The sequence below is a fragment of the Vitis vinifera genome, chromosome 11, assembly GCF_030704535.1.
Source record: "Vitis vinifera cultivar Pinot Noir 40024 chromosome 11, ASM3070453v1".
Taxonomy (NCBI): domain Eukaryota; kingdom Viridiplantae; phylum Streptophyta; class Magnoliopsida; order Vitales; family Vitaceae; genus Vitis; species Vitis vinifera.
This window is the reverse complement of record NC_081815.1, coordinates 10,565,240-10,591,428: the sequence shown is the minus strand read 5'-3', so window position 1 is coordinate 10,591,428 and position 26,189 is coordinate 10,565,240. Positions and strand designations below refer to the sequence as shown.

The following is a 26,189-nucleotide window of genomic DNA, read 5'->3' as shown; positions in this document are numbered from 1 at the left end:
TTGGGACAGTAACACTTCATATATTTTCCTTCATGCTCAGGACAACAAACAGCAGCAAAAGTTCAAAACAATGGTGTCAGATCCCATTTACATTAGATAAAAGAGAGTAGACATGTGAGCACAAAACAGTAGGAACTCTGACCAAAGACCATACATACATCAGTACCCCTTGCCCATGGAATTTTAGTCATCCAAGCAATGTACATTAAAGACGCAACAGTGGTCTTTCTCCACAATGAGATTCCGACGTTGTGGCTCTAATAATGTACCTTAAAAGTGCAATAGTGGTCAACTTCACAATCAGCATCTGTAGCAGTGACTTGAGCATCCCTTTCCCGTGTCAAGGAACAAAACCAGTGTGCTCTTTGCAGCCTTCCACGACAACAATAGATGGATGCAATTATCATGGTTTTAAACTAATTGGGGATTTTCCTGGTGGCAAATCAAACCACAAATATCAGTAACCCAAAACTAACAAATCAAACAAGTATTGCAAGGGATGCAATCAAACACAAAAAAAAAACTGATATTTTTGCCGATATTTCCATTGAAATATTGATAATTTGGGAGTATATAGAGAGGTTAAAAAAAATTTACAAGATTTCTTCAGAATTTCCAGATACTTAGGTAATATCTTGGGAAAATATTAACATTTCCCTCATGACCAGTTGTGGCCTATCTTTACTGTTTCTGATGATAACTTTTGAGCTCTAACAGCCAGTTAGACCCCAAATTTTTATAAATAAGTTCCCCCCTCATTTTCCTCTCATTTGGCTTCCATCCCTTATGTATTCCATCATCATCTTCAAACTCTGGAGGTCATAATTTGGCATTAAATATAAAATGTTTTTAAATACTAGAAGTAAATAAAATAAAATTTTATCTCCACGTTAATATTCAGTGTTGACTTTCAAAGGTCATATTTGTTATCAGCGCATATTGTAATATTGATTAATGACACCAATTTTATCATACATATTGTATTTTATGATTAAAAAAAAAAAACAAATTCAATATATGCATTATTAATTGTTTTATTTTTCAAATTTTCCATATTTTGAGGTAAATTTTCGTGATTTCTTTAATTTTCACTAATCAAAATTTCTATATGTAAATCAACCAAGGTATTTCTCAATTCCCCTAATGCTTTATTAGAGAAATAATACTTATATATATATACAATTGGGAGTCCTAAATTAGGAAGGTATTATCCCTAAGGAAACAACCAAATTATGGTTATGGTATGTACAGATATATACAACTAACACTCCCCCTCAAGCTGGAGCATAGATGTTGATCATGCCCAGCTTGTTACAAAAGTACTCAACTCGAGTTCCATTTAGAGCTTTTGTAAAAATGTCCCCAAGTTGCTCTCCAGTCTTCACATAGCCAGTAGAGACTAGATTTTCCTCAATCTTTTCACGAATGAAGTGATAATCGACCTCAATGTGTTTGGTTCTTTCATGATAGACTAGGTTCGCAGCAATATGAAGGGCAACTTGATTATCACACCAAAGCTTTGCTGGCATTGCGCACTTCATTCCCACTTCACATAAGAGTTGATGTATCCATATGATTTCACAAGTAGCCTGTGCCATGGCCCTATACTCAGATTCTGCACTCGAACGGGATACAACACTCTGCTTCTTACTTCTCCAAGCCACTAAATTCCCACCAAAGAACATACAATAACCTGTAGTGGATCTTCTATCAAACTTAGAACCTGCCCAATCCACATCAGAAAAACACTCAATGCGAGTGTGTCCCTGACTACTATATAGTATGCCTAGACCAGGAGCCTTCTTTAGATAGCACAAAATCTACTCTAAAGCCGCCCAATGCTTTATTGTAGGCGCAGATGTGAACTGACTAACAACACTTACTGCATATGCAATATCTGGTTGCATCACGGTGAGATAATTCAGTTTCCCAACCACTCTCCGATACCTCTCAGGGTTGTAGAAGGGATCTCCATCATCTGGCATAAGTTGTACATTAGGAACCATCGGGGTAGTACATGGTTTTGCTTCTATCTTACCGGTCTCTTTAAGCAGATCAAGCACATACTTCCTTTGTGATAAGAACATCCCTTTCTTGCTCCTTGATACTTCTATTCCCAGGAAATACTTCAGTTCACCCAAGTCCTTTGTATGGAACTTGGAATGCATGAATGCCTTAAGATCAAAGATTCCTGCATGATCATTTCCTGTAATAACTATATCATCGACATAGACCACAAGAAGTATGATACCAACAGCTGATTTCTTGTAGAAAACGGAGTGATCTTTCTCGCTCTTGTTCATGCCAAACGCTTGAATCTCCTTACTGAATTTTCCAAACCAAGCACGGGGACTCTGCTTCAATCCATAGAGAGCTTTTTTCAGACAACAAACCTTCCCATACTCCCCCTGAGCAACAAACCCAGGAGGTTGCTCCAGATAGACTTCTTCTTCTAGATCACCATGAAGAAAAGCATTCTTGATGTCTAACTGATGTATCATCCACTGTTGGGAAGCAGCAATAGAAATAAATAGTCGAACGGAATTTAGTTTGGCAACTGGAGAGAAAGTATCAGAATAGTCTACTTCATATGTCTGAGCATATCCTCTAGCTACAAGCCTGGCTTTCAGTCGTGCCACAGAGCCATCAGGATTAACTTTTACCGCAAAGACCCACTTGCAGCCAACAACTTTCTTTCCTTGAGGCAAATCAACAAGTTTCCATGTATGATTATCCTCCAATGCACAGATTTCTTCAAGCATTGCATTCTTCCAACCAGGATGATTCAGGGCCTCTGTAACAGTTTTAGGTACTGAAATTGAATCTATAGAGGCTACAAGAACACTTGAGGAAGATGACAGGTGATCATAAGACACAAAGTTAGCAATGGAATAGATAGATTTGCAGTGGCGTTTACCTTTCCGAAGGCTAATAGGAAGGTCGAGATCACTGGAAGGATCAGATGACGAAGGAGCTGGTGCAGGACATGTATCTGGGGTCACTGGGCGCCGAGAGTACACCTGTACAATTGGTGGTTTGACTGGAGCAGGAGGAATATTAACAACAGGACCCAAATGAGCTAGAGACGCATCAGAATCAACCACACTTGAATGCCCAACAGTTGGTCTTGAATTAACCACTCGATACACAAGCCATTCTTCATCCTCCTCCTCACTTGTAGAACTTGTGGGTGAAGAGAAAAAGGATGTGTCTTCTAAAAACACAACATCCGTTGATACTAGATACTTATTTAGATCAGGCGAGAAACATCTATAGCCCTTTTGCAGTCTTGAGTACCCCAAGAAAACACACTTTAACGCCTTAGGATCAAGTTTAGTAACAAAAGGCCTTGTATCTCTAACATAGCATGTACATCCAAAAATTCTTGGTTCCAGTGAAAAAAGTGATTTCTGTGGATGTAGTACTTTGTACGGAATATCACCTTTAAGCACTATAGTGGGCATACGGTTGATCAGAAAGCAAGTTGTGGAAACTGCATCAGCCCAAAATTGTTTCGGAACCTTCATCTGGAACATGAGTGCACGAGCCATCTCAAGTAAATGCTTGTTTTTTCTTTCAGCAACCCCATTTTGAGAAGGAGTATCAACACAAGATGTTTGATGAAGAATCCCATTGTGACTCATGTAGTTCTGAAATGAGTTCGACACATATTCTTTTCCATTATTGCTTCTTAATATTTTCACAAACACATCATATTGGGTTTTAATCTCAGCAGATAAGGCACAAAAATGGGAAAATACTTCCGAACGATTCTTCATAAAATAAATCCAAGTCATTCGAGAAAAATCATCCACAAAGGTAACAAAATATCGAAACCCAGTTTTAGAAGCAACAGGACACGAACCCCAAACATCAGAATGTACTAACTCAAACAAAGACTCAGCCCGTTTATTAATCCTTGGGCCTAAAGAACTACGATGATGCTTCGCAAAATGACACGACTCACAATCTAATGAAGGTAAATTATCAAACTGAGGACATAATTTCTTCAACACCGGTAGAGAAGGATGTCCTAACCGACAATGAGCTTCAACAGGAGAGGCAGTACTGACACACGCAACTGGTCGAGGTACCCACTCGTCAAGAATATAGAGCCCATCAGATACATGTCCTTTACCAAATGTCCGTTTCGTCATAAGATCCTGAAACACACAATGATCAGGGAAAAATGAGACACTACAATTCAGATTTTTGGTAAGTTTACTGACAGAGATTAGGTTAAAGGCCAAATTTGGTAAGTTTAACACAGAAGATAACGTAATAGAAGATGTTGGTTTCACAATCCCAGACCCTTTAATCTCATAGGTAGAATCATCAGCAACAGTAACAGGAGGAGCAGAATGTGTTCTGAAGGTAGAGAAAGTTTTATGATTACCTGTCATATGATCTGTGGCACCTGAATCAATTATCCATTTGTTTGAGGAGGAGACAAGACATGTTTTACCTAACTCTGCCAGAGCACTAACAGGAGTAGATGCTTTTAGTGCGTCTTGATACTGTGAATATTTAGCAAACTCTTCTGCTGTCATTGTGACGATCTTGTCTGAGGAGTCTGAAAATGTCGTAGTATCAGATGTAGCAACATTGGCAGTTTGAATTCTCCGATTTCGATTCTGTAATTTCCTGTAGTTCTTCTTGGTATGGCCAGCCTTATGACAGTAAAAACACACAATAGTATTGGAATCATTGCCACGATTTTCAAATGCCCTGTTTCCACCCCTGTTATTCACCATTCTTGCATTTTCTGCATTTCCTCCTTTGGCAGCAAGAACATTAGTGTGCTGAGAAGACGGGACATTCTTAGTTCGTAGAACTCTACTGAAAACTTCTTGAAGAGAACCAATGTCAGAACCAGAAAGAATCTGAGATTTTGCAGTCTCAAACTCAGATGGGAGACCGGATAAGAAACTCATAACAGCCATCTGTTCCCGTTGAGCCTGTTGTACTCTATCATCTGGACTGAAAGGCATAAGTGCATTCAATTCCTCATATACCTTCTTGAAGTCCATAAAATATGCAGTGAGGGATTTAGCTCTCTTCTCAGGACAATGAAAGGCATTCCATACATCATACATCCGAGATACATTTCCTTTTCCAGAGTACAGAAAATCAAGATAATCCATTAGCTCTTTAACAAATTCACAATGACTCAGCAGACCAACGATATCACTATTAATAGAGTTTTTCATCTGCAGAAATAACCGTGCATCATCTTGCATCCAAAGTTTTCTAGTGTGATCATTAGGAGGTTCCTCAGTCAAGTGGTCATCTTTAGCAACACTTCTCAAATAAATTTTGATAGTCTTGCTCCATTCAATATAATTAGACCCATTTAATTTGTGTTCAGTTATTTTTGACACAATAGGCACTATATCAGCAACAAAATTCTTATTCTCTTCCATGACAATAAAATTCGATCTCCAAAGTAATCAGTCAGACCAGAAATTACAATTTACCACAGCAAGAAGGAAGAGACAAGTACCTCTCTTACAAGAAGGTGTCAAAAGCGTGAAAGGGTCAAAAGCGTGCGTCAAACCCTTGACTCCCTCTCTTTCTCACCCTGAAAGTTGTGAGGGAAAATGGATTGTTGTCGTGGCGACCAAGGTGGGCGAAGAAACTCAAATCGGTCCGGTTTCTAAGAGGAGCAGTTCAACTGGATCGGCTCCGTCGCTGGAGCTCGGCAGCACGAGCCGGAGACAGAGGTCTCGTCAGGGCTGCTGACAAACGTGGGTCGTGTGTCAGGCCCGAGAAGCAGCAATAAAAAGGCGCTCCTCTGGGCAGTGGAGGTCGGGGCTTTCAATGATCTCGGATGACAGCGTCGCTTCGGCGGCGGAGAGAAGGCGTGAGAGGGTGGTGGGATCTGAGAAGAAGGCGTCTCAGGAAGGTGAATCGAAGGGTAGGGTTCGCCGGACTAGCGACAGCGATTCCGCAGTCATCGATGAATCTTTGCGATCCCTCGATCGACGTCTAGATTTGTTCGACGAAGGGAGAGTCGTCCCAAGGGCAGAATCTGACAGTCCAAGAATGAGATCACCCTGGCTGGAGTCGGAGGTCAAAAGAAGCTGCTACACTCCTCCACGCGCCGGCGCGTGAGCTTCACGTGTTCAGCTTCAGGTCGCCGGACTTCGGGTACCGACCGATCTTGACACCTCGCTTCCCCCTTTGAAGGCAGTGACACTACCAGGTCACTTTTATTCTGTGACCCAAGAACAAACCCAGAATTTGAGCCAATGGCTCTGATACCATGTAAATCAACCAAGGTATTTCTCAATTCCCCTAATGCTTTATTAGAGAAATAATACTTATATATATATACAATTGGGAGTCCTAAATTAGGAAGGTATTATCCCTAAGGAAACAACCAAATTATGGTTATGGTATGTACAGATATATACAGCTAACACTATAAAATTGAACCACTGATATTTTCATTGATTTCGATATTTTCATCCTTTGATGCAATCAAAGACTCTTAAATCAACAACCTTATGCATAATAGAACAAGTTTGTTTTGTTGTTGGTAGTGGTGGTTTTCCATTTTTTTTCTCTTGTCCTTCTTGTTTTCCTCTATACTTTATTTATAATAAAATATTATAATTCCAAATTCCCCAATTCACTAGCTATATATGAATGCCTCTGAAGATTAATAATGAATTAATTGGACATGGTCAATTCATGTGGTAAAGAATGTGACCTGACAAGACTGAAGATCGACAGTTTTGGTGAACCACATGCTTCACCATTACCCGGTGCCTACGAGTTTGTTGCCTAGCTTGCTGCTCGGTTGGTTGGCTGCTTTTCTTAGTTATTTTCCTTGTCGAAATGTCTGTGCTTATGCTTTTGATGTAACCTGAAATTTAAAACAAAATAAACAAATAAATAATAAACAACAGTAATATATTCTGAAACTTACAAAATTCATGAATTTTCTAGAAGCCCATTAACTAGCTAAGCATCAATGTATTTGTATAAGGCCATCATGGCCTATCATTTTATCTTCTCTAAGAGGGCGTTTGGTAAATCAACTTAATGACTTAAAGTGACTTAATAACTAAAGTTCCTAAGTTGGTAAGTAGATTAAGCATAATTTGTAAAATAACTTAATATGACAATTTAAAGTTAAAAATGACTTTTTTTTAAATATTTGAGTCAAAATGTTTATTTATTCTTAATCCCAATTTTTTTTGTCTTATTTGCCCATATCTAATGAAAACATATTTCACAATCATGACTCCAAATCTATGACTTATTTTTCATAGTAAATATTTTAAGGTTATCTTATAAATTTAAGATACTTTTAAGTATAGATGTTTAATAAACAATACAATAAATATTAATTAAAATTTTTAAAAACACCTATTAATTACAGCTAATGGGGTAAATATGTCAATTTAATAACTTAAAATAAACTTTAAATTAGTTTCACCCAACAACCTTAGTACTTAAAGTAAAAGTTAACAATTTAAAAATAATTTAACTTAAAGTCAACTTGAATCATTATGTAATAAATATTAAATTTTACCAAACAACCACTAAGACAATTGTACATGGTTCAAACAAGACTCAGCTTGAAGCATTCCAATAGGTCCTAGGGGAGCCAAAGCTACAGGACTCTCCAGGATAATCATGGAGGGAGACTCATCATGGGGTAATAATGCTTCTGATGGTCCATGGAGACATTTGTATTTTAAGGAGATGGGTTTTAAGATGCATGCTAATATATAGAGACCTAAGAAGACGACTTTATTCTTGATTGATATCTCCAATCAAGCCTATCCAATAAAAGCTCTTTTTTCTCACAAATTGGAAGTTTGTTGATGAGTTTTCCAACAAGAAATTTATTAAGTGCATCATACGGGTGCTGCTCGGCAGCTAACAATATTCTCAAAACAACAAGATAGCAACCATGACTAAGAAGCAGCCCCGGGGCCTTCAAGATGACTAGTTGGTCATCTCTAATTGTAATCATGGTTCATTTTTTTCCTTTTGCAGGTAAAGGAAGAGAGAGAGAGAGAGAGAGAGAGAGGGAGGGAGAGAGAATAATTTGCTTTATTCAGGTATGGACCAATCTCCATGATAAATCACCTTGAGAATACAAGTAACTCTACAATATTACACAGTTCACAAAATATGATTTTATTGTATTCTCCATTTGCATGGTAACACGCAACTTAGCACCACTGCTTTAATTTATTGGACATTCTTCAAAACCATTACCACATATTGTCATGTTACACACACGATTTAGCTTAAAATATATGGACCGCACAAATACAAGATGTAGCTTAATTACATGGACCTCCTCCAATTTTCAAATGGAGATTAACCTCTTAACTCCATTGAGAATCAAGTAAAATTAGATTATTAACCTTGTTTCAGCTATTTGTATTTCTCCAGCAAGACTTCACTCACTATTACTGAAGAAGTTGAATATTGGGTATTGAAATAACTAGATTGCCACATATTTGACCAAAAACCAGTTAAAGGACCAAACATATTGATTTTAGGACGCATTTCATCAAAGACGTGATTCAGAAAGTGCTATTTTAGTGAAGATTACTAAAAAGAAGAATTCACCCAATATAGTGACTAAGCCTATCATCTAGAGTGAGTTATTTTCCTACAATATCTTTCCTTTCCACTTTCAAAATCAAAATTTACAGGTAATGGTTTTTAAGTTTTTAACAACAAAAAATAGATTCTTATGCCAATAGAAAATAACAAAGAACACTTTCCTGTCCAAGAACCCACTCTCAAGTTGGAACAAAAATGACTCTTCTACAAAATATAGTTAAAACAGAAAGGCCCCAAAGAGGGGCTTAACTCATGTGTATAAGGCACATAAGAGGAACCAGAGAAGTATCAACTTAAAATTTTCAAAATTAATAAATATAAAATAAAAAAATAAAGACAATAAAAAATAAAAATTATAATTAGAAATTAAAAAATAAAATAAACTAAATCAAAATAAAAAGAATGGAGGAACAAAGAAAAAGACAAGGAAAAACCAATCCAATCTCCATAAATAAATCTCCAGAAAGTCAAAGAAAGGCATATAATGGGGAAATAACAATTGAATGAACCATGAGAAAAGTAAACCTAGAGAGCTATTCTTAGATTATGGCAGCCTACTTTTGTAATATTCAAATATTCACATGTTCCTATACTTGATAATGCACCAAGATTTGCAAATGAGAACAGCCTATATGTATCACTCCTAGAATAGACCAAGTAATCCACATAGCCTTTCTTCCTTTATAATGTAGTAGCAAATGAACACCTGACTGGTTATGGTCTTATGGCCTTCTCACATCATCCTTCACTCATACAAACACTCAAGCACCACTATTAACTCCCTCTCCCAGCCTTCCATTGCCCTAAAGAACCTTTGATCCAATGCTCTTTCCTCCCAACAACTCAAATAACCTCCTGGCATTTCCCACCCCTCAACCCAAAAACAAAGATTGCTTCCTTGTCCATTCCAATGATGAAATTATGAAATGTCCTCAAATGGAATCTCTACAAGAAGTAAGTATCATGCAAAAAGGTCATGCCATTACCCACAATTACAACAGCATGAGCCCCTCCTTTAGGAAACACAAATCCTTTCAAAATACCTTCTTCACAAACTTACTCCATATTGACCCCTTTGTCTCCTCTTAGGTACAAGCTATATTAACTCTTATCATGCTTCCACTGCAAAAGAATCCTCCTTGGCAACAAATCTTTTATCATTAGGGATTATGCCCTAGTGGAATGTGGCTGGAAGTTCCACTTCAAAAGCTGTAATGTTAACCTAGCTAGCTCACATTCAATCCAGCCTTCAAGCCATGGAGTGTAAAGCCACATCAAAATTAAAGTTGGTTATTTTGTCCTCAAATGTAAATATAAGGTGCGAGGGTAAAGTTGGGATTTTTGTGCATAAAAAAATTTTTAGAAAGATGTTCTTAAAGATGCACATATTATAAGCTAAGGCAATTAAAATCATATTCCCAAATTTATGGTGGCTAATCCCTTAATAAGCAGATCAAATGGTTATGTTATCAAGAACCTGATGTCCATATGAATAGGCCTCCTTGACCAACCAAGTAATCAAACACTTGTTTCTGGCAGGTTTTGAAAATAGTTTTAATTTGATTTTCAAAGAAAATAAGTGGTTTCCAACTTATGAAACCTTCGTAAATTTTTTAGTCCACATCCCCTAGGTTTTCTTTGTTCCAAAATCTGTATAAACCCATTAAAATCCATGGGATTTGAAATAAATTATGCTCTCCTTGAATTCTTTTAGAATACAATACATAAACCCTATTTATACACAATCGGAACAAAGAAATAAATACAAAAAAAGAAAAGCAAAAAAACAAGGGATCTTATTCACCTACCACCTTTATCCTATGATATCTCCTATAAATCATATTTTACCAAAAAAAGAAAAGGAAAAAAATAAATACAAAATTATTTAGAATTTGACAGCACTCCCCTTCAAGTTAGAGGATAGATGTTGTCCCTTCCCCGGTTGCATGTAATTATTTGAAACTAGTGACTAATCAATCATTTGGTCAACACATCTGCAAGTTGCCTTTTTGTTTAAACATAGGGTGTGTAGATCAAACCACTATCAAGTTTTTCTCAATGAAGTGTCGATCTACTTTTACATGCTTTGTTCGATCATATTGTACTAGATTGTGAGCAATATTGATTGTTTCCCACTTGATTCCTAGATCATCAAAGACATTCTTTATCCATAATAGTTCACAAACCCCACTTGATTCCTAGATCATCAAAGACATTCTTTATCCATAATAGTTCACAAACCCCATGTGTCATAGCTTTGAACTCTACTTCTACAATTGATTGAGCTACTATGAATTATTTCTTACTTCTTCATGTCACTAAGTCGCCACCTAAGAATGTATGGTAACCAGAGGTCAAATGTTGATTTGCCACTACTCCTACCTAATTTGCATCGGTGTACACCCCTAGGCTTAGCTCTTCATTTTTTTTAAAGAAAATTCCTTTTCTTGCAGTAGACTTTAAGTAACGTAGAATCCTATAAATCGCCTCTAAATGGACTTCCTAGAAGAATGCATGAAGTGGCTTATGACACTAATAGCATAGGTTATATCCGACCTTGTGTGTGATAAATAGATTAACTTTCCAATTAGATGTTGATACATTCCACGTTCTATTACTGCATCTTCTTAAGCTTCCCCTAGCTTATGATTTTGTTCAATGGAGGTGTCAATAGGCTTACAACCAAGCATGTCGGTCTCCTTAAGAAGATCCAAAATGCACTTCTGTTAAGAGACAAAAATAGCCTTCCTTGAATGAGCCACTTCAATCCCCAAAAAATACTTAGTCTTCTCAAGTCTTTTATCTTGAATTTTTTAGTTAGTTTCTTCTTAAGTCTTTTCTATTTCCGCATAGTCATCTCCTATCACAATTATGTTATGAACAGTCTATAAAAAAAAAAAAAACAATTATGTTATGAACATAAATTATGACGACGGTAAGTTTACCCATATGTGAGCGTTTAATGAAGAGTGTATAATCCCCTTGGCTTTGTCAAAACTCTATACCATTCATAGCTTTTGCAAATCTTTCAAATCATGCTTGGGAAGATTGTTTAAGGCCATAAAGCACCTTTCTTAGTCTGCACACATCATTTTGCTTCTGAAGTCTCCATTGAAACCTGGTGGTGTTTCCATATACACATCTTCTTCTTAATCACCATGCAAAAATGCATTCTTAACATCAAGTTGCTACAAAGACCAACCAAAGTTAGCTACCAAGGATAGTAATATAGAATGGTATTCATCTTTGCTATTGCAGCAAATGTTTCTTGGTAGTCCATCCCATAAGTTTGCATACACCCCTTAGCCACCAACCTAGCCTTGTATCTCTCCGACGCCCCATCAACTCTATATTTAACAATGAACACCCATTTACATCCAACCAGTTTTCTCTCTATGGTAATTCAACTATTTCCTAAGTTTGGTTTTTCTCAACAGCTGACATCTCCTTGTCCATGGCTTTCCTCCAATTCTTACTTCTAAGTGCTTCTTGGCCTGTTTGAGGGATATCGATATGATTTAATTGGTAAGGAAGGCTCTATGTGATGGGGATAGGTTTTCAAATGAAATAATATTATAGAGACCGGGTGTTAGAGTGCATTTTCTGGTAGCTTTCCTAAGGGCAATTGATAAATGCAGATCATAAAACACTTTTGAATCTTCATTCTGAACAAATTGATCATGAGTTTTTGGTGAGAGCAACAAATTTGAAGTAGGAGAAATGACACTACAAACAAAATTAGTGGAGTTTGTGTGTTCATTACCGGGCTCAGGTTCAGACTCTTAAGCTTACATTCGATCCAGTTAAGATTGTTTCTATCTAAAGTAAACCTGTAGTGGTATGTCAATCACAGTAAATCCCCCTTGCTCCATTTCTTATGAAGGTTCTTAACCAAATGACAAGGAGGTAGAACCTATAGGTGAGACCTTAGGTGAAAGAAGCATGAATTCAAAAAGTACAGTCAAATTAGGCAAACCATAAGAGAGAAACTTATCTTCATCTAAGCTCTCCCCTTGAAGGTAAGTATTAGGAAAAAAATTATTGATTTTTAGTAAAAGTAACATCCATGGTTGTAAAAAAATTTCAAGAAGCAAGATGATAACATCTATAACCCTTTTTGGTTGGAGAGTATCCCATAAGCATACATTTTAAAGCTCGAGGATCAAGTTTGTTGCAATTTGGAGGATAGCTATAGACAACGACATGCAACCAAAAACTTTGGGAGGAAGTTTACTAAAGCTATTGAAATGCGGGAAAAATTTTGGAAGTGTATCCAATGGAGTTATATTTTCAAGAACTTTTGAGGGTAGTTGGTTAATCAAATGAGTTGCAATTAAGATAACTTTTCTTCGATATGATTTAGGCATATTTTTCTAAAAAAATAGCTTGAGAGATTTCTAATGGATGTATATTTTTCCATTCACCCACATCATTTTGTTTTGGGGAATTAATACAAGAAGATTGGTGTATAATCCTCCTTTTTCATCTTTCCCATCATCAGATTTAATTGGTTTTATTTTAACTCCAAACTATGTCCTAACCATTTGCTGAAAGATAGGAAACATAAAATTAACATTTGATTTGTTTTTTATGAGATATAACTAATTCACCACAGTACAATCATCGATACAAAACACAAACCACGTTGTTCCAAAAAGACTTGGGATTCCAAAAGGACACCAAACATTAGTATGAATTAACAAAAAAGGCAATGTTGATTTTGTATTACTTAAAGGAAACCGAACACGATGATGTTTAGCAAATTGACAAACCTCACAATGAAAACTATTAAAAGCATTTTTTTGAACAAAGAAAAAAAATAGATGCCCTAGACAAAGATGATGCAACCATATTTGGGCTTTATTCCATGAGAATTTTTCGAAAAAATAAGAGAGTGGCATACAATCACCCTTGCCAAAATTGGATCCAAGTAGGTCCAGACTCTCCTATTCCTTAGCATGCCTAATCGTCCTCCCCGTGTCTCAATCCTGAACCACACAATGAGATGGGAAAAAGGTGACTATACAATTCAAATCTTTAGTAATTTGATGAATTGACGAGGTTAGCTGAAAATTTTGGAACATGTAACATGGATTTTAATGTGAGAACTAAAGTTAAAGCAATTTTTCCTTGGACTGCCATAGTTGCTGGTATGCCATCAGCAAATTTAATTTTTTCATCCCCAAAACATAGATTATAAGAAGATAAATGATATGAAGAAAAGGTCATATGATCAATAGCACTTGAGTCAATGACCCAAGTACTTGTGAAACGGTCATTTGAAACACCAAGTGTTGAGATTGAACCCCTAAAAACAAGACATTTTGTAACAAAGTCAAGCTTGACTATCCCCTTACTATTCCTTTTACATATTGATATTGATTTGAGCATTCAACCCATATCTCTTACATTGTACATAATTTGTGTGCATTAAGAGTTACATAGAGGATAAAAGTCATGAATTCCTTGTAAGTAGATAATTTGTTTACAATCAGTTCATGGATTTGGGCAATCCAATAGAGATTGTAATTGGAGGGATAACTTGTCTTGGCTGTCAGGATGAGTTTCCCCTAGTGAGTGCACTTATGTATGTGATGCACACTAGACAGAACGTACGATGAATCATGATGTAAGGCTATCGATTATCATGATTCACCTACTATACTGCATGGACTCTTAACCTTGAGAGTACATTGAGATTGTGTCAAAATTAACAAGAGGTTTTGACCAATAGGTGAAACTTTAAAATGATCATATATCTTTATGAATTGGGTAATTGTTGATGAAGGTTGGTGGCAATAAGTATTCTCAATAAAAGCACCATGATATCTCCTAATATTGAAATAATGTGTCTCATTAGTTGATCCAAAGGACATGTGATCATGAAATTTGTGACCGTAGTAATTCCTTTAGTGGAATTTGACATATGCTTCTTGTCGTAGTAATAAGTGAGATTCATAACTCAATAATTGGAGAAGTAATCTTGATAGGTGATGACAATACCTTGTTAGATTAGGAACACCAACTCACGAGGGTTTTGTATGTGGTGAATAGTAGGTCACGAATCTGAGCCTTGTCTTGTTGTTATTTACATAAGGTATTAAAGTATAGTATATTCTCTATAGTGAGATGTTGAATCAACTTCAAAATTGAATTCTAAGAGAACCAATACTCCTATGGGTCCTAGTGGCCTCGCTCTGAGCTCATAACTATATTGACATGGTTTATAAGGGTTGGTTTCGCTTGTGGTTTACTCTTGTGCATAAGAGCATTTTGGTAATTATGCAAGGTTAGATAGGGGATAGTGAATAAGGTCTCTAAATTGTGGTAATTGATTAATTAGATAACCCTGTGTAGTTAATTAATTAATTAAGAACCCTTTTGGACTAGATTAAGTGATCTAAGTCCATGTGGACTTAAGTCACTTAAGCCCAATAGAGGAATCTTATAAATACTCTTTTATGGATTAGGGTTTCCTAATGGCCTTTCGACTGTTGTCTCCTAGATCCAAAGAGAGAGAGTCTAAGCATCCACCCTTCCAAAGTTCACTCTTCAAAGTGCTATGGACATGGTTCGAGTCATAGAGCAAAAAACTTTGGGTGTATGAGACTTCTAAAGTATTCAAGCAAGTTCTTCATTGGATGAATTTTGATTTGGGAACATCCAAATCCAAGTATGAGTGTTATCTCTCGATCTATAGTTAATAATGGTTTTTTGTCATTTTATTCCACTATGATAGATTTAGAAATCCCTAAGGATAGATACATGCACCCAATGAGATCCAGGGCATGGGATTGGAGTAAGTCGAGGTTCCCAATACCAAGAACATGAGAAATTAGATGCTTATAAAGTATTCAAGCAAGTTCTTCATTGGATGAATTTTGATTTGGGAACATCCAAATCCAAGTATGAGTGTTATCTCTCGATCTATAGTTAATAATGGTTTTTTGTCATTTTATTCCACTATGATAAATTTAGAAATCCCTAAGGATAGATACATGCACCCAATGAGATCCAGGGCATGGGATTGGAGTAATTCGAGGTTCCCAATACCAAGAACATGAGAAATTAGATGCTTACTTGATTAAGCAAGAGAGCATAAAGCAGTAAACTTATCCATTGAAGTCAAAAGACTACGAAGACTACGAAGCCTCTTAATTGGAAAAACAGTCCTTTTAAACACCAAAAACATAAGAAATGGGGTACTTGATTAGGAGAGAGACCATGAAGTAGTAGGCTTATCCATTGAAGTCAGAAGGCTACAGAGCCTCTCAATCTCTTCTCTGTTTAATATACTAACATTTGAATCATTAGAAGCTGAGATTTTTGGTTGGGAATTCTCTTTTAGATTGAGCAATATGGGCTTGACCATTCCATTGTCCAAATTGTGCATATCGATTTCCATTCCCTCTACCAAATGATTGTGGCTTTCCATAGAATTTCCAACATGTATGCCTCGGTTTTTTGCAATAGACACACCACAAACCATTTTTGTTGATTGGCAATCTAGACACTTCACTTATTCCATAATTGTTGTTTGGCAATGTGGAGTTTGGCTTCATGGTGACAAGAGCTGAACCTTCTGTTATTGGAGTGTCAAGCATAACACTCCTTCCTTCTTCTGCTCTTATAATGAAGAAGACTTCATTTAAGGAGGTACATCTTCCTTTCAAGGACCTGAATCTTAACTTGATCATATTCCAAATTAAGACTCACTAAAAAATCAAATATCCTTTCCCTTTCAACATATTTGAGAATCATGGCAACATCTTCTCTACACTTCATCTTAATATTCTGATAGTAATCTAATTCTAGCCATAAGCTTTTCATGATATTATATTATTCAGTAACAGAAAAAGTACCTTGCTTGGTAACACTAATCTTGGTCTTTATTTCGTAGATATGGGTAGCATCCCTTACTTTGAAGTATATTTGCCTAATAATCTCCCAAATATCTTTAGCTATCATCAAGAACATGCATGTCTCGTTGATCTTTGGTTGCATTGAATTCCATAACCATGAAAAACATTGTGTCCTCTTCATCTCATACAATGAACTTTGGATTTTCACTTGGGACATGTCCAATTAAATGACTTAGTTTTCTTTTTCCCTCCAAAAACATTCACACCAGTAGAGACCACACCAAATAATTATGGTCACTAAGTTTTAATGGATTTTGTAGATTTTGATATTCTACAGAAGGGTTATTGCTAGTCAAGTTAGGAGCAAAGTTTGAAGATAGGATGATTTTTGATACGTCAAACATATTAGAGCAAATCAGGAATAATTTTTGTAAATCTAGGAGGGGGAAATTTTATAAGGCTATGTAGACCAAAAAATTCAAAGGAAGGAGATAGGCATCAATGAGTTTTGCTGCTAGCAAAGAAGGTCTACAAGTGCGGCAAAATTCTCCACAATTAAAGGCTAAGAAAAGAAAAAAAAAACAAAAAAACAAAAAAAAACTTAGGATGCAAAAGAGAGCCCTAGCTCTAATACCATGAAATAAATTCTGCTCTCCTTGAATTTTTTTAGAATACAATATCTACTTCCTATTTATACACAATTGGGGATTAGATTCCCTTAAAATCTCTCCTATAAATCAAGGATCCTATTTACCTACCTCCTATTATCCTATAGTATCTCTCATAAATCATATTTTACCAAGAAAGAAAAGGAAAGAAATAAATACAAAATTATTTAGAATATGTCAACAGGATCTTTCTTTCTTTCTTTTTTTTTTTCTTTTTTCTTTTAGAAAGACAAATAGAGCTAATTTTCAAGGAGATCTCATTGTTCTTGGTCCTTAAGGTTATCATCATCTAAGGTTGAATGTAGATTTATTGGGATTTTGAAAATATATTACCGTACTCTCATCTCATTATATGCAGTTCATGATCAGCTCTTTAGGGTGAAAATGAAATCCTTGGTGAAGTTCTAAGGAGGCTAATAAGGCTAGGCTTGGGTGGAGTATGAAATGACAAACTGAGTTCATATGCATCCTTGAGAAGAGGTTAACAAACATCATTGACCTGTTAAGCCTTGAAGAGTTTCAAAAGGTGAACTCAAGTCCTATGACTAGACCAAGATCACTTAATTCAATAAAAGTTTTTATTTGATTTTAGTGGAACCTAGGTTAGTGATTTTTCCCTATGAATAGGTAGAAAGAACTTTGAAGGAAGGTTTCCATGTGATTTTGCATCTTGCTCCCTTTTATTTTTTTCGCCTTGTGGTTGAATTGTGAAATCAAATAAATCATACTAATAGATGAATGTGAAAAATGTTTATAATTTGAAATGACATATTCAAAACCCACAACCTACACCTAACAAGGGAATCTAAACCAAAGCAAGCTTTTTTCTCTTTCTTTTGCAAATCTTCACATCTGCATCTCTAAAGTTGCATTTTATTTCACAATCTATACCCATCCCCCTTCATTTTCATATATGAATCATTGAATCTTGATAATGCCAATAGAATAAGTTGGACAATTCTAGAAACTGTTATGAAAGGAAATAGGCAGCTTGGAGCCAATATCAAACAAAGGAGCTGGGAGATTTACAAATCAATTGATCAAGCATTAGAAGACTTGGAAAATTATGAAATGTGTGGAATTAATGTCAAAACCTAGAAAACAGAATATGGAATATAACTTAGGAGCTTTTACTGATTCCAACTGAGGCCTAGGATCAGAAAATGTATGATAACAAATTGATGTCTAATTTATTGTTTCATGCTAGGGCACAAATAACATGATCAAGGGAGCAGTTTGGATAGGTTCACCATCAAGTAACAAAGATCCACAACTGTAGTATGCCAAGGAACATTATACATATGTTCTGAAAACCATGTAACTTGTATTGATATTTTCATCTGTTTAATTAACAATGAACATTTTTTGGTCTCAAATAATGTAGATTCATTAACTTATTTTGGAAGTATGTAAATTAGACTTAGGCCATTTGTTGTTTGAACTCTAGACTGGGAATATAAAATTACATTTTTAATTGCAACCATATGATTTGATTCTAAGGACATGCTATGTTTTATATAAGACTCATGTTATTTGTTTGACACTAGTTAGCATCAAATGAGATATCCCTCGGAGATGACCACAATGCACTGGACCTCAGCAACTAGGAGATAAGAGGCCTTCAGGACTGTCACTCCTGTTTGCTCATCACTAATAGGAACAACCATGAGGTTGCCCACCTTGTTTGGCCTTGGCTTTGGAGGGCAATGTTTTTAGCCTTCAGTCCCCCACTGATGATGCATTCTTTTTAGACCCATATTAGGATGGTTGTTTATGAGGGAACCAAAGAATTTGAGAAAAACCATAGTTTGAGAAAATAGGATGTCTAAATCCTCTAACAAAGCTAGGAATGATTATATTTGAAAAATTGATGGAATTTTCTTTGAACAGATGTATCTGGTTGACATTATTTGAAACACAATGTTCTTCACTTTGATATTTTGCTCTGAAAAAGTCACTTGACCTAACTTGATATAATATCATTCCTTACTAAGTTGTAAGCTCACCCCATTTTCCACCCTTTCAAGTGACCATAAGGTGGATGAGGTGTGAATATGATGACATGTGTTCGAATTTACTCCTAGTTTGAACCAAGGTACAGTTAACACTACTATTTTATATCTATCATTTCTGAGGTCTGACTTGAAGGAATAAGGGTCTTTGACTAATTGTTTGAGCTAGTGGAAAATTGAATCTATATTTTGAGCAATAATAGAAAAGACAAATCAATTCATGAACAAAGACACCAGGTCTTGACGTAGTTCAGCCAACTATCTCTAAATATTTACATCATCTTAAACTCAAGCCCCAAAAAGTCATATATTCTTCACCCATCAATTTAACATATCTCTATATACATGAGATAGCTTCTACAAGTACAACTTCATTTTTTTTAAAATTTTTTCTTTTCTTATACCAGTAATATTTATAGAGATATTCCCAAATTTTTCCTTATCAACTAAAAACCTATTTCCCAAAATAAATACCAGAATTGGAGATCTCCTAAACAATATTCTTTTCTAAAAGGGACTCTCCTAAAAGCAAAAGTTAACTTAATAAGGAACTTGAGACTGTTGAAATCTGTGTGATATCAAGATTAATTGGGAAAGATTGTATAATTCTAAACTGTAAATTAGGTAGTTATATTTTTCCATTTAAATCCCTAACTTGTAGGGATTAATTACCTGATTTGTAGGGATCATTAGTTAGTCAACCTTCCTTATTTTTCTTTCTATAGTTATTTTTGTATAAATAGCGATCAAATTCTGTACAGTTTGAAGCAGAGAAATACAATTCATAGTTCTCCACATAGTATCCAAGCATTTCTGAAACCTACACTCTCGAAAACCTACAACCTTTGTAGGCAGAAAAACCACAATCCTGCTTTACTTCCAGCCCTGTTAGAAGCATCCAAAATTAATCCCATCATTACAATAGTTGAGAATCAGTTCATAGGAACTCAACAAAACTCAATAAAAGAGGAACTTCCAAATCTCCATCTCTCATACCAACTGAATGGCAATAACTATTTCTAATGGTAACAAGTGGTAAAGATGTTTTCCAAGGGAAAAGGCAAGCTGACTCATTTGATAGGTACTAGACCATCTATTCCCACATTTATTGAGTGAGATGAAGAAGATTCCATGGTCATGTCATGGTTGTGGAATTCCATATTGCCGAAAATAATGGAAAGTGTAAGTTATTATCAACTACGAAGGAAATTTGGGAAACCATTGGATGAACCTATTAGAAAGTATATGATGTAGTCCAAATCTAAGATCAAGACCAAAATCTTAGGCATCAAACAAGGTAACTTATCCATTATCGAGTACTTTAATATGATGAAAGGTGTTTGGGTCAAATTAGACTATTATCAGAACTTTAGAATGAAGTGTAGCAACAATGCAGTGATGCTACAAAGGATTGTCAAGAGGGAGAGAATCTTTGGATTTCTCACAAGCTTTATTGTTGAATTTGATCAAGTCTGGGTGCAAATTTTTGGGAAGGAAACTCTTCCTTCATTAAATGGTATTTTCTTTGATTATTCAAGCTGAAGAAAGCTGACAAAGTGTGATGCTCAGTCCATTGAAGGATCAACCATGATTTCATCTCGATTAAGTGATGGAACCAGTAAGAATGTTGCCGAAGCTCCAGTGAAGTACACTGCTGCAGAATCCTTCAAGGCAAACAACCAAGAGCGTGTATGGTGCACCTACTGCAAGAAACCTTGCCATGCTAGGGAATCTTGCTGGAAACTTCCTGGGAAACAACAAGTAGTAGTGTGTACAAATGCTTTAGAGGCAGACAACAGGGGCTAAGTCCACTTAACTAATGTGGAGAATCTCCTCAATGTGGATAAAATTCAAGTTCTAATTGTTTGGACAGAGGAGAAATCAATAGAGAAGAGATAGAAAGGCAAAAAAATCTCCTCAATACTCAATAAATGTTCATTGGCTCAAACAGGTAGGTTTCCCAACTCTTGCACCTTTAGCACCTCAAAAATTGTTTTTTGGTAGTTTTTGGGCCATGGACTCAGAAGCAACCAACCACATGACAAACTTCTCTCAATTATTTGTTACTTATAACCCATGTCCTAGAAATAGAAAGATAAAAGTTGTAATTGGATCTTCAGAAACAGTAGCTGGTCAAGGGGAAGTGTTTCTCACCTCCTCTATATCATTAAAATACTTGTTACATGTTCTAAACTATCTGTAAAATTGCTGGCCAAACATCAAATTGCCAAAAAGTTAAATTGTTGTGTAACATCCTATCCTACTCATTGTCTTTCAATTGGATTATGGGGAGGAAGATTGGACATTCTAAAAGCAAAGGACAAACTCTATCTTCTTGAGACCAAGAATGGCAACGATTATCAACCTTGTTTTCCTTACCCATCCAAGAAAATTTATTCCAATAAAAATGAGATTTAGCTTCTTCATTTCTGCCTTGGACATCCAACATTTAGTGAACAATAAGATGTGTCCCCTTCATTGTTTACAATTGTTGATGTTGACTCATTTCATTGTGATGTTTGTGAGTTTTCCAAACACCACTGTGTTTCACTTCCATTAACCGGTACAAGGTCTTTTTCTCCACTTACTTTAATTCCTTCAGATATTAGGGGACCATAAAAAATTCCCAATATTTTTCAGGTGCAAGATGATTTGTGTCTTTTGTTAATGATTGCACTAGGATAACCTAGCTTTTTCTTTTAAAACACAAATCTGAGGTGGATTTTTTTCCAAATTTTTGGAATTGGAACATCTATTAAAATAAAATCTGTTCAAATTCCTCCAGCATTACATGAGGCACTAAAAGACAAGAATTGGAATCATGCTATGGAGGAGGAAATGAATGCATTGAATAAAAATCAAACATGGGAAATAGTGGGTCTTCCAAAAGGAAAGCAATCTACCAGTGTTTATTGTGAAACATAAGGTTGATGGATCCCTAGAAAGATATAAGGCTAGGTTAGTAGCCAAAGGCTACACTCAAAACTTATGGGGTCGACTACCAAAAGACTTTGGCACTCATGGCTAAAATAAATACTGCTTGAGTTTTCTCATCTTTAACAACTAATCTTGATTGGTGTTTGCAACAGATGTCAAGAATGCTTTCTTGCATGGCAAGCTAAAAGAAGAAGTGCATATGGAGACAAGAGGTGATTTTGACAAGTTTTTTTTTATGGGAACAAGGTTTTTCAGATTAAAAGAAATTATTGTATGGACTACAACAATCTCCTAAAGCATGGTTTAGATGATTTAATAAAGTGACGAAAGAAATGAGATAGAAGCAAAGCCAAGGAGATCACATGTTGTTCATAGAACAATCAGCCAAAGGAGGATTACAGTGTTAATAGTGTACATTGATGATATAATAGTGACAGGTAATAATCCAATGGAAAAAGAGGCACTTTGAAAGAAATTAACACAAGTTTGAGATAACAGAGTTTAGAAAGCTCAAATACATTTTTGGTATTAAAGTGACAAGTTCAATTAGAGAAATTTTTGTGTCACAACAAAAGTAAGATGCTAGGATGCAAGCCAATTGACACCCAATTGAGCCAAACCACAAGCTAAGGGAGGCTAATGATGATGCTATAGTAGATAGAGGTGTGTATCAAAGGTTGGTTGGCAAACTGATCTATTTATCTCACATGCATGGCCAAACATAGCTTATGTCATGAGCATAATCAATCAATTTATGCACAATCCAAAAGCAGTACATATGGAGGCAACATCTAGGGTCTTCTGCTATCTGAAGTATACTCCGAGGAAAGTTATAGTGTTAAAAAATAATGAACTATTGTGGATGGAAGTATACACAAACACTGACTGGACATGTTCGATTATAAATATAAAGTCCACCTCAGCGTATTGCATTTTACTAGGAGGAAACTTGGTGACATCGAGAAGCAAAAAACAAATAGTTGTGACTAGATCAAGTGTGGAAGCTAAATTTTGAGCCATGGATCATGGCATTTGTGAGCTTCTATGGCTGAAAATCATCCTTGATGACCTAAAAATCAAGTGGTGTGGTCCTATGAAACCATACTGTGACAAAAAATTTGCCATCAACATTGCTTACGATCTGGTCTAACACAATTGCACCAAACATGTTGAAGTGGATGACATTTCATCAAAGAAAAATCAAAGAGCAATTTGATTTATAGACCTTATGTCTCAACACATGGACAGCTGGAGGACTATTAGTCATATTGGCTGTTTTAAATCCCTGGTTTGTAGGGATTATTAGTTAGTCAACTTTCCTTATTTTTCAGTAGCTATTCTTGTACAAATAGGAATCAATTTTGCACAGTTTGAAGCAGAGAAATACAATTCATAGTTCTTCATAGAGACATCTTCCAACACTTCTAGATTTGAGATGTTAACTCTATGGATGTTTAGTTGGACTAGCAACTTGTTATTTTGGATTCCAATACTGCTCCTAAATTAAAAAAATTTCCACTGCTCAACTTTGGCAAGCTAATGGTGGGTTAGTCATTTATATTTCAGTCTACCCATATGAATTGGTAGCTTGAATTCCATCTTTCCTTCCCAATTCACCCCATCGGCCTTGTAGCCCATTGGTTTTTAATATGCTTCTTACAATCCTAGTGCACAGTTGTGAGTTAAAAGAGGAAAGATATGCCTCCACCCTCAGGTCCCGAACCCTAGAATGGCAAACAAAGAAACAACAATAATGGAGAAAGGCAAAAAGATTACTTTTAGTGAGCTGAGTCTCCCCCTTTAAAAGAGAAGATTTTTCCATCCATCTAAAAACTTTTTTCTCAGAATTCAATCACAGTATCCCAAAACTGCCAACAATGGTCTAGAATCAAAAGTATAACTGTTAGCAAGCTCAAGAGGAATATTTGGAAGATCTCCTACACCATAACTTATATGCCTCACCAAGAGACTAGCATTGTCTGAATCCCAAACTAACACCTTGTAACTTTTCCCCATGCTCATCCTTAAAAACCAGAAGCTGCCTTAAAGCAAATAGAAATAATTCAAAGAATCTTAACTGCCCATCGCCCAAAAAAGATAAGCATATCTGCACATTAAATGTTAGGAACTTCTTCAAGAGGAGATCCTCCAGCCCTCACCCTAAAAGCCCTCCAACACTATTTCCTCGAATGCTTGGAGATAAACTTACTTAGATCTTCCATTACCAGAAAAAACAACAATTCCTACAGAGAACCAACCAATCAACAGCCCCCTCACGTTTCCAAAAGTCCCTGAAACTTTCCATTCACCTCTGGTAAGCAATAATGATTCTGATTCAACACAAAACAAGGACAAGGAGAAGAACATGGATTAAGCTGTGGCAAAAACAGAGAGAGACTTATGAACTTAACCACACATAGGCCATAAATTAGAGCAAATAGCAAAAGGGTATTACTGTAGCAGACCTCAGATAGTAGTGTAGCAAGTGTATCACCTTATATTAGAAATTCATGCTTATAAGAATATTTACTCTTATAAAAAATAAAGAAAGTGCATCTGACTGCATGTCTATCACTCCTTGTAAACACTTCATTCTCAAGGATGGACTTGCACATTCAAATATTGTGAAGATAAACAATTTTATTTCCAAGGGAGATACAGAGTTCAATCAGTAGTAGAATGAAATAAATTCAACTTGAAAGGAAATCTAAACATGATAAAAAAATAAAAAATAAAAAAAATAAAAAAATGATTCTGTATAGTTAAAACAGAATGAAACAAGTTCAAATCCAAAGGTGATCAGGACAAGATGAATAGAATAAATTTACAATTTACATCACAAGAATATTGGGTATCACAGAGTAGCCAAACACTCTGGAACCACTTCTTTATGCCTTCCTATAAGGCTATAATTGCTATGTTTCAATTCTCACAGTATAAGTTTGGAGTGAAAGTAAGCACCTGTCTGAGGAGATTCGATAGCCTTAGCAGCAGGAACATGCATCGGTTGAGTAATAATTAAGGGAGCATACATGTAATTATCAGATTTCAGATACTCCTCCACCTTCTCTAGCAGTGTCCTGTTGTCTTCCTTGATGGGTTTTGTCATTTCCACCCCTGACCCATAATAACATTCTATTAATTTTCCGAAAACCCACTAAACAGGAAAAAAGGGGCGGCAAAAAATGCATGTATAAATGAAAACCTGGGGCAGCAGCAGAATTTGTTGGGTGAAAAATTAAGGGAGCAAACATGTAGGAATCGGATTTAAGATAGTCTAACACTTTCTGCAGCCATTTCTTCTTGTTGTTCTTTTTCATAGGTCTCTTATTCTGGACTCCCGAACCCGAAGCCACTCTTTTCTCCATCATTGATTCTTTCGCTTTGGTTTGTGAATAGCTGGAGGGAGGGTTTTGATGGGCTTTGGTGTGAGGATTGTGGCGGTTGGGAAATGTTGGGATCGTTGCTGACAGATGTTTATTGATGAGAACGCTAACGTGTCGTGTTTCGGGGCTATTGCTTTTGCGGAGACTGGTTACAGGTGGCGCCACCAAGACACTAACTGCTAGCGGTTTTGCAGCTCGGGCTCATCCCTAAGGCATCCGTTTGAAAAAGGCCTATTTCCACATAAGAAAAGAGGCCCAGTCGATCGTTGAAAAAGGCCTTCGCTGCTCAACCCAAGCCATCACTGCTGAGTTATTAAGACAACCCATCTGAGAGGACTCCCAGCTTGGCATAAAAAGCCCAATAAGCTCCGACCGAGCATACCGTCTCAAAACCCCAGTAATATGAAAACAGTCCCCTTCACTTGGCTCTCAAACGACCTTTGGAAACAAATAGCCCCCGCAGCCCGGTTGGTTAGTGATTTTTTTATGGAAATTAGTTTGTAAGAACTTGTCTCAAAATTAGATGTTTTATGATAACATTTTCTAATTGTTTTAAATTATTTTTTATTGTTTTATCACTAAGTTGTTTTTTTACAAATACTTTTTATCACTAGATAATTGACATTGAAAATTGCTAGGGAGAATTGTATTTTTAACCCAACTAGACATAATAATTAGCACAGGTCCCTCCCCTATCGCCCATAATTAATTATAAGGGTACGAGATAGT

General features: G+C 36.0%; 1 protein-coding gene across 1 annotated transcript; it reads right to left on the bottom strand.

Moving 5' to 3' along the window:
- On the bottom strand, window positions 1–25,660 carry LOC100267284 (uncharacterized). The gene is made up of 4 exons (XM_019223038.2): window positions 25,280–25,660; window positions 25,036–25,191; window positions 6,716–6,871; window positions 1–432 (listed from the first exon to the last, which is right to left on the bottom strand). The coding sequence occupies exons 1-4, from the start codon at window positions 25,443–25,445 to the stop codon at window positions 404–406; spliced, it is 507 nt and encodes a 168-aa protein (XP_019078583.1). The 5' UTR covers window positions 25,446–25,660; the 3' UTR covers window positions 1–403.
- Window positions 25,661–26,189: the final 529 nt, after the last annotated feature.

Coding starts and splice junctions, on each gene's coding strand:
- LOC100267284 (XM_019223038.2), bottom strand. CDS start 25,445: ATGATGGAGAAAAGAGTGGCTTCGGGTTCGGGAGTCCAGAATAAGAGA. Junction 25,192..25,279: donor AAATTCTGCTGCTGCCCCAG/GTTTTCATTTAT, acceptor ATTATGGGTCAG/GGGTGGAAATGACAAAACCC. Junction 433..6,715: donor TCGATCTTCAGTCTTGTCAG/GTCACATTCTTT, acceptor ATTTGCCACCAG/GAAAATCCCCAATTAGTTTA.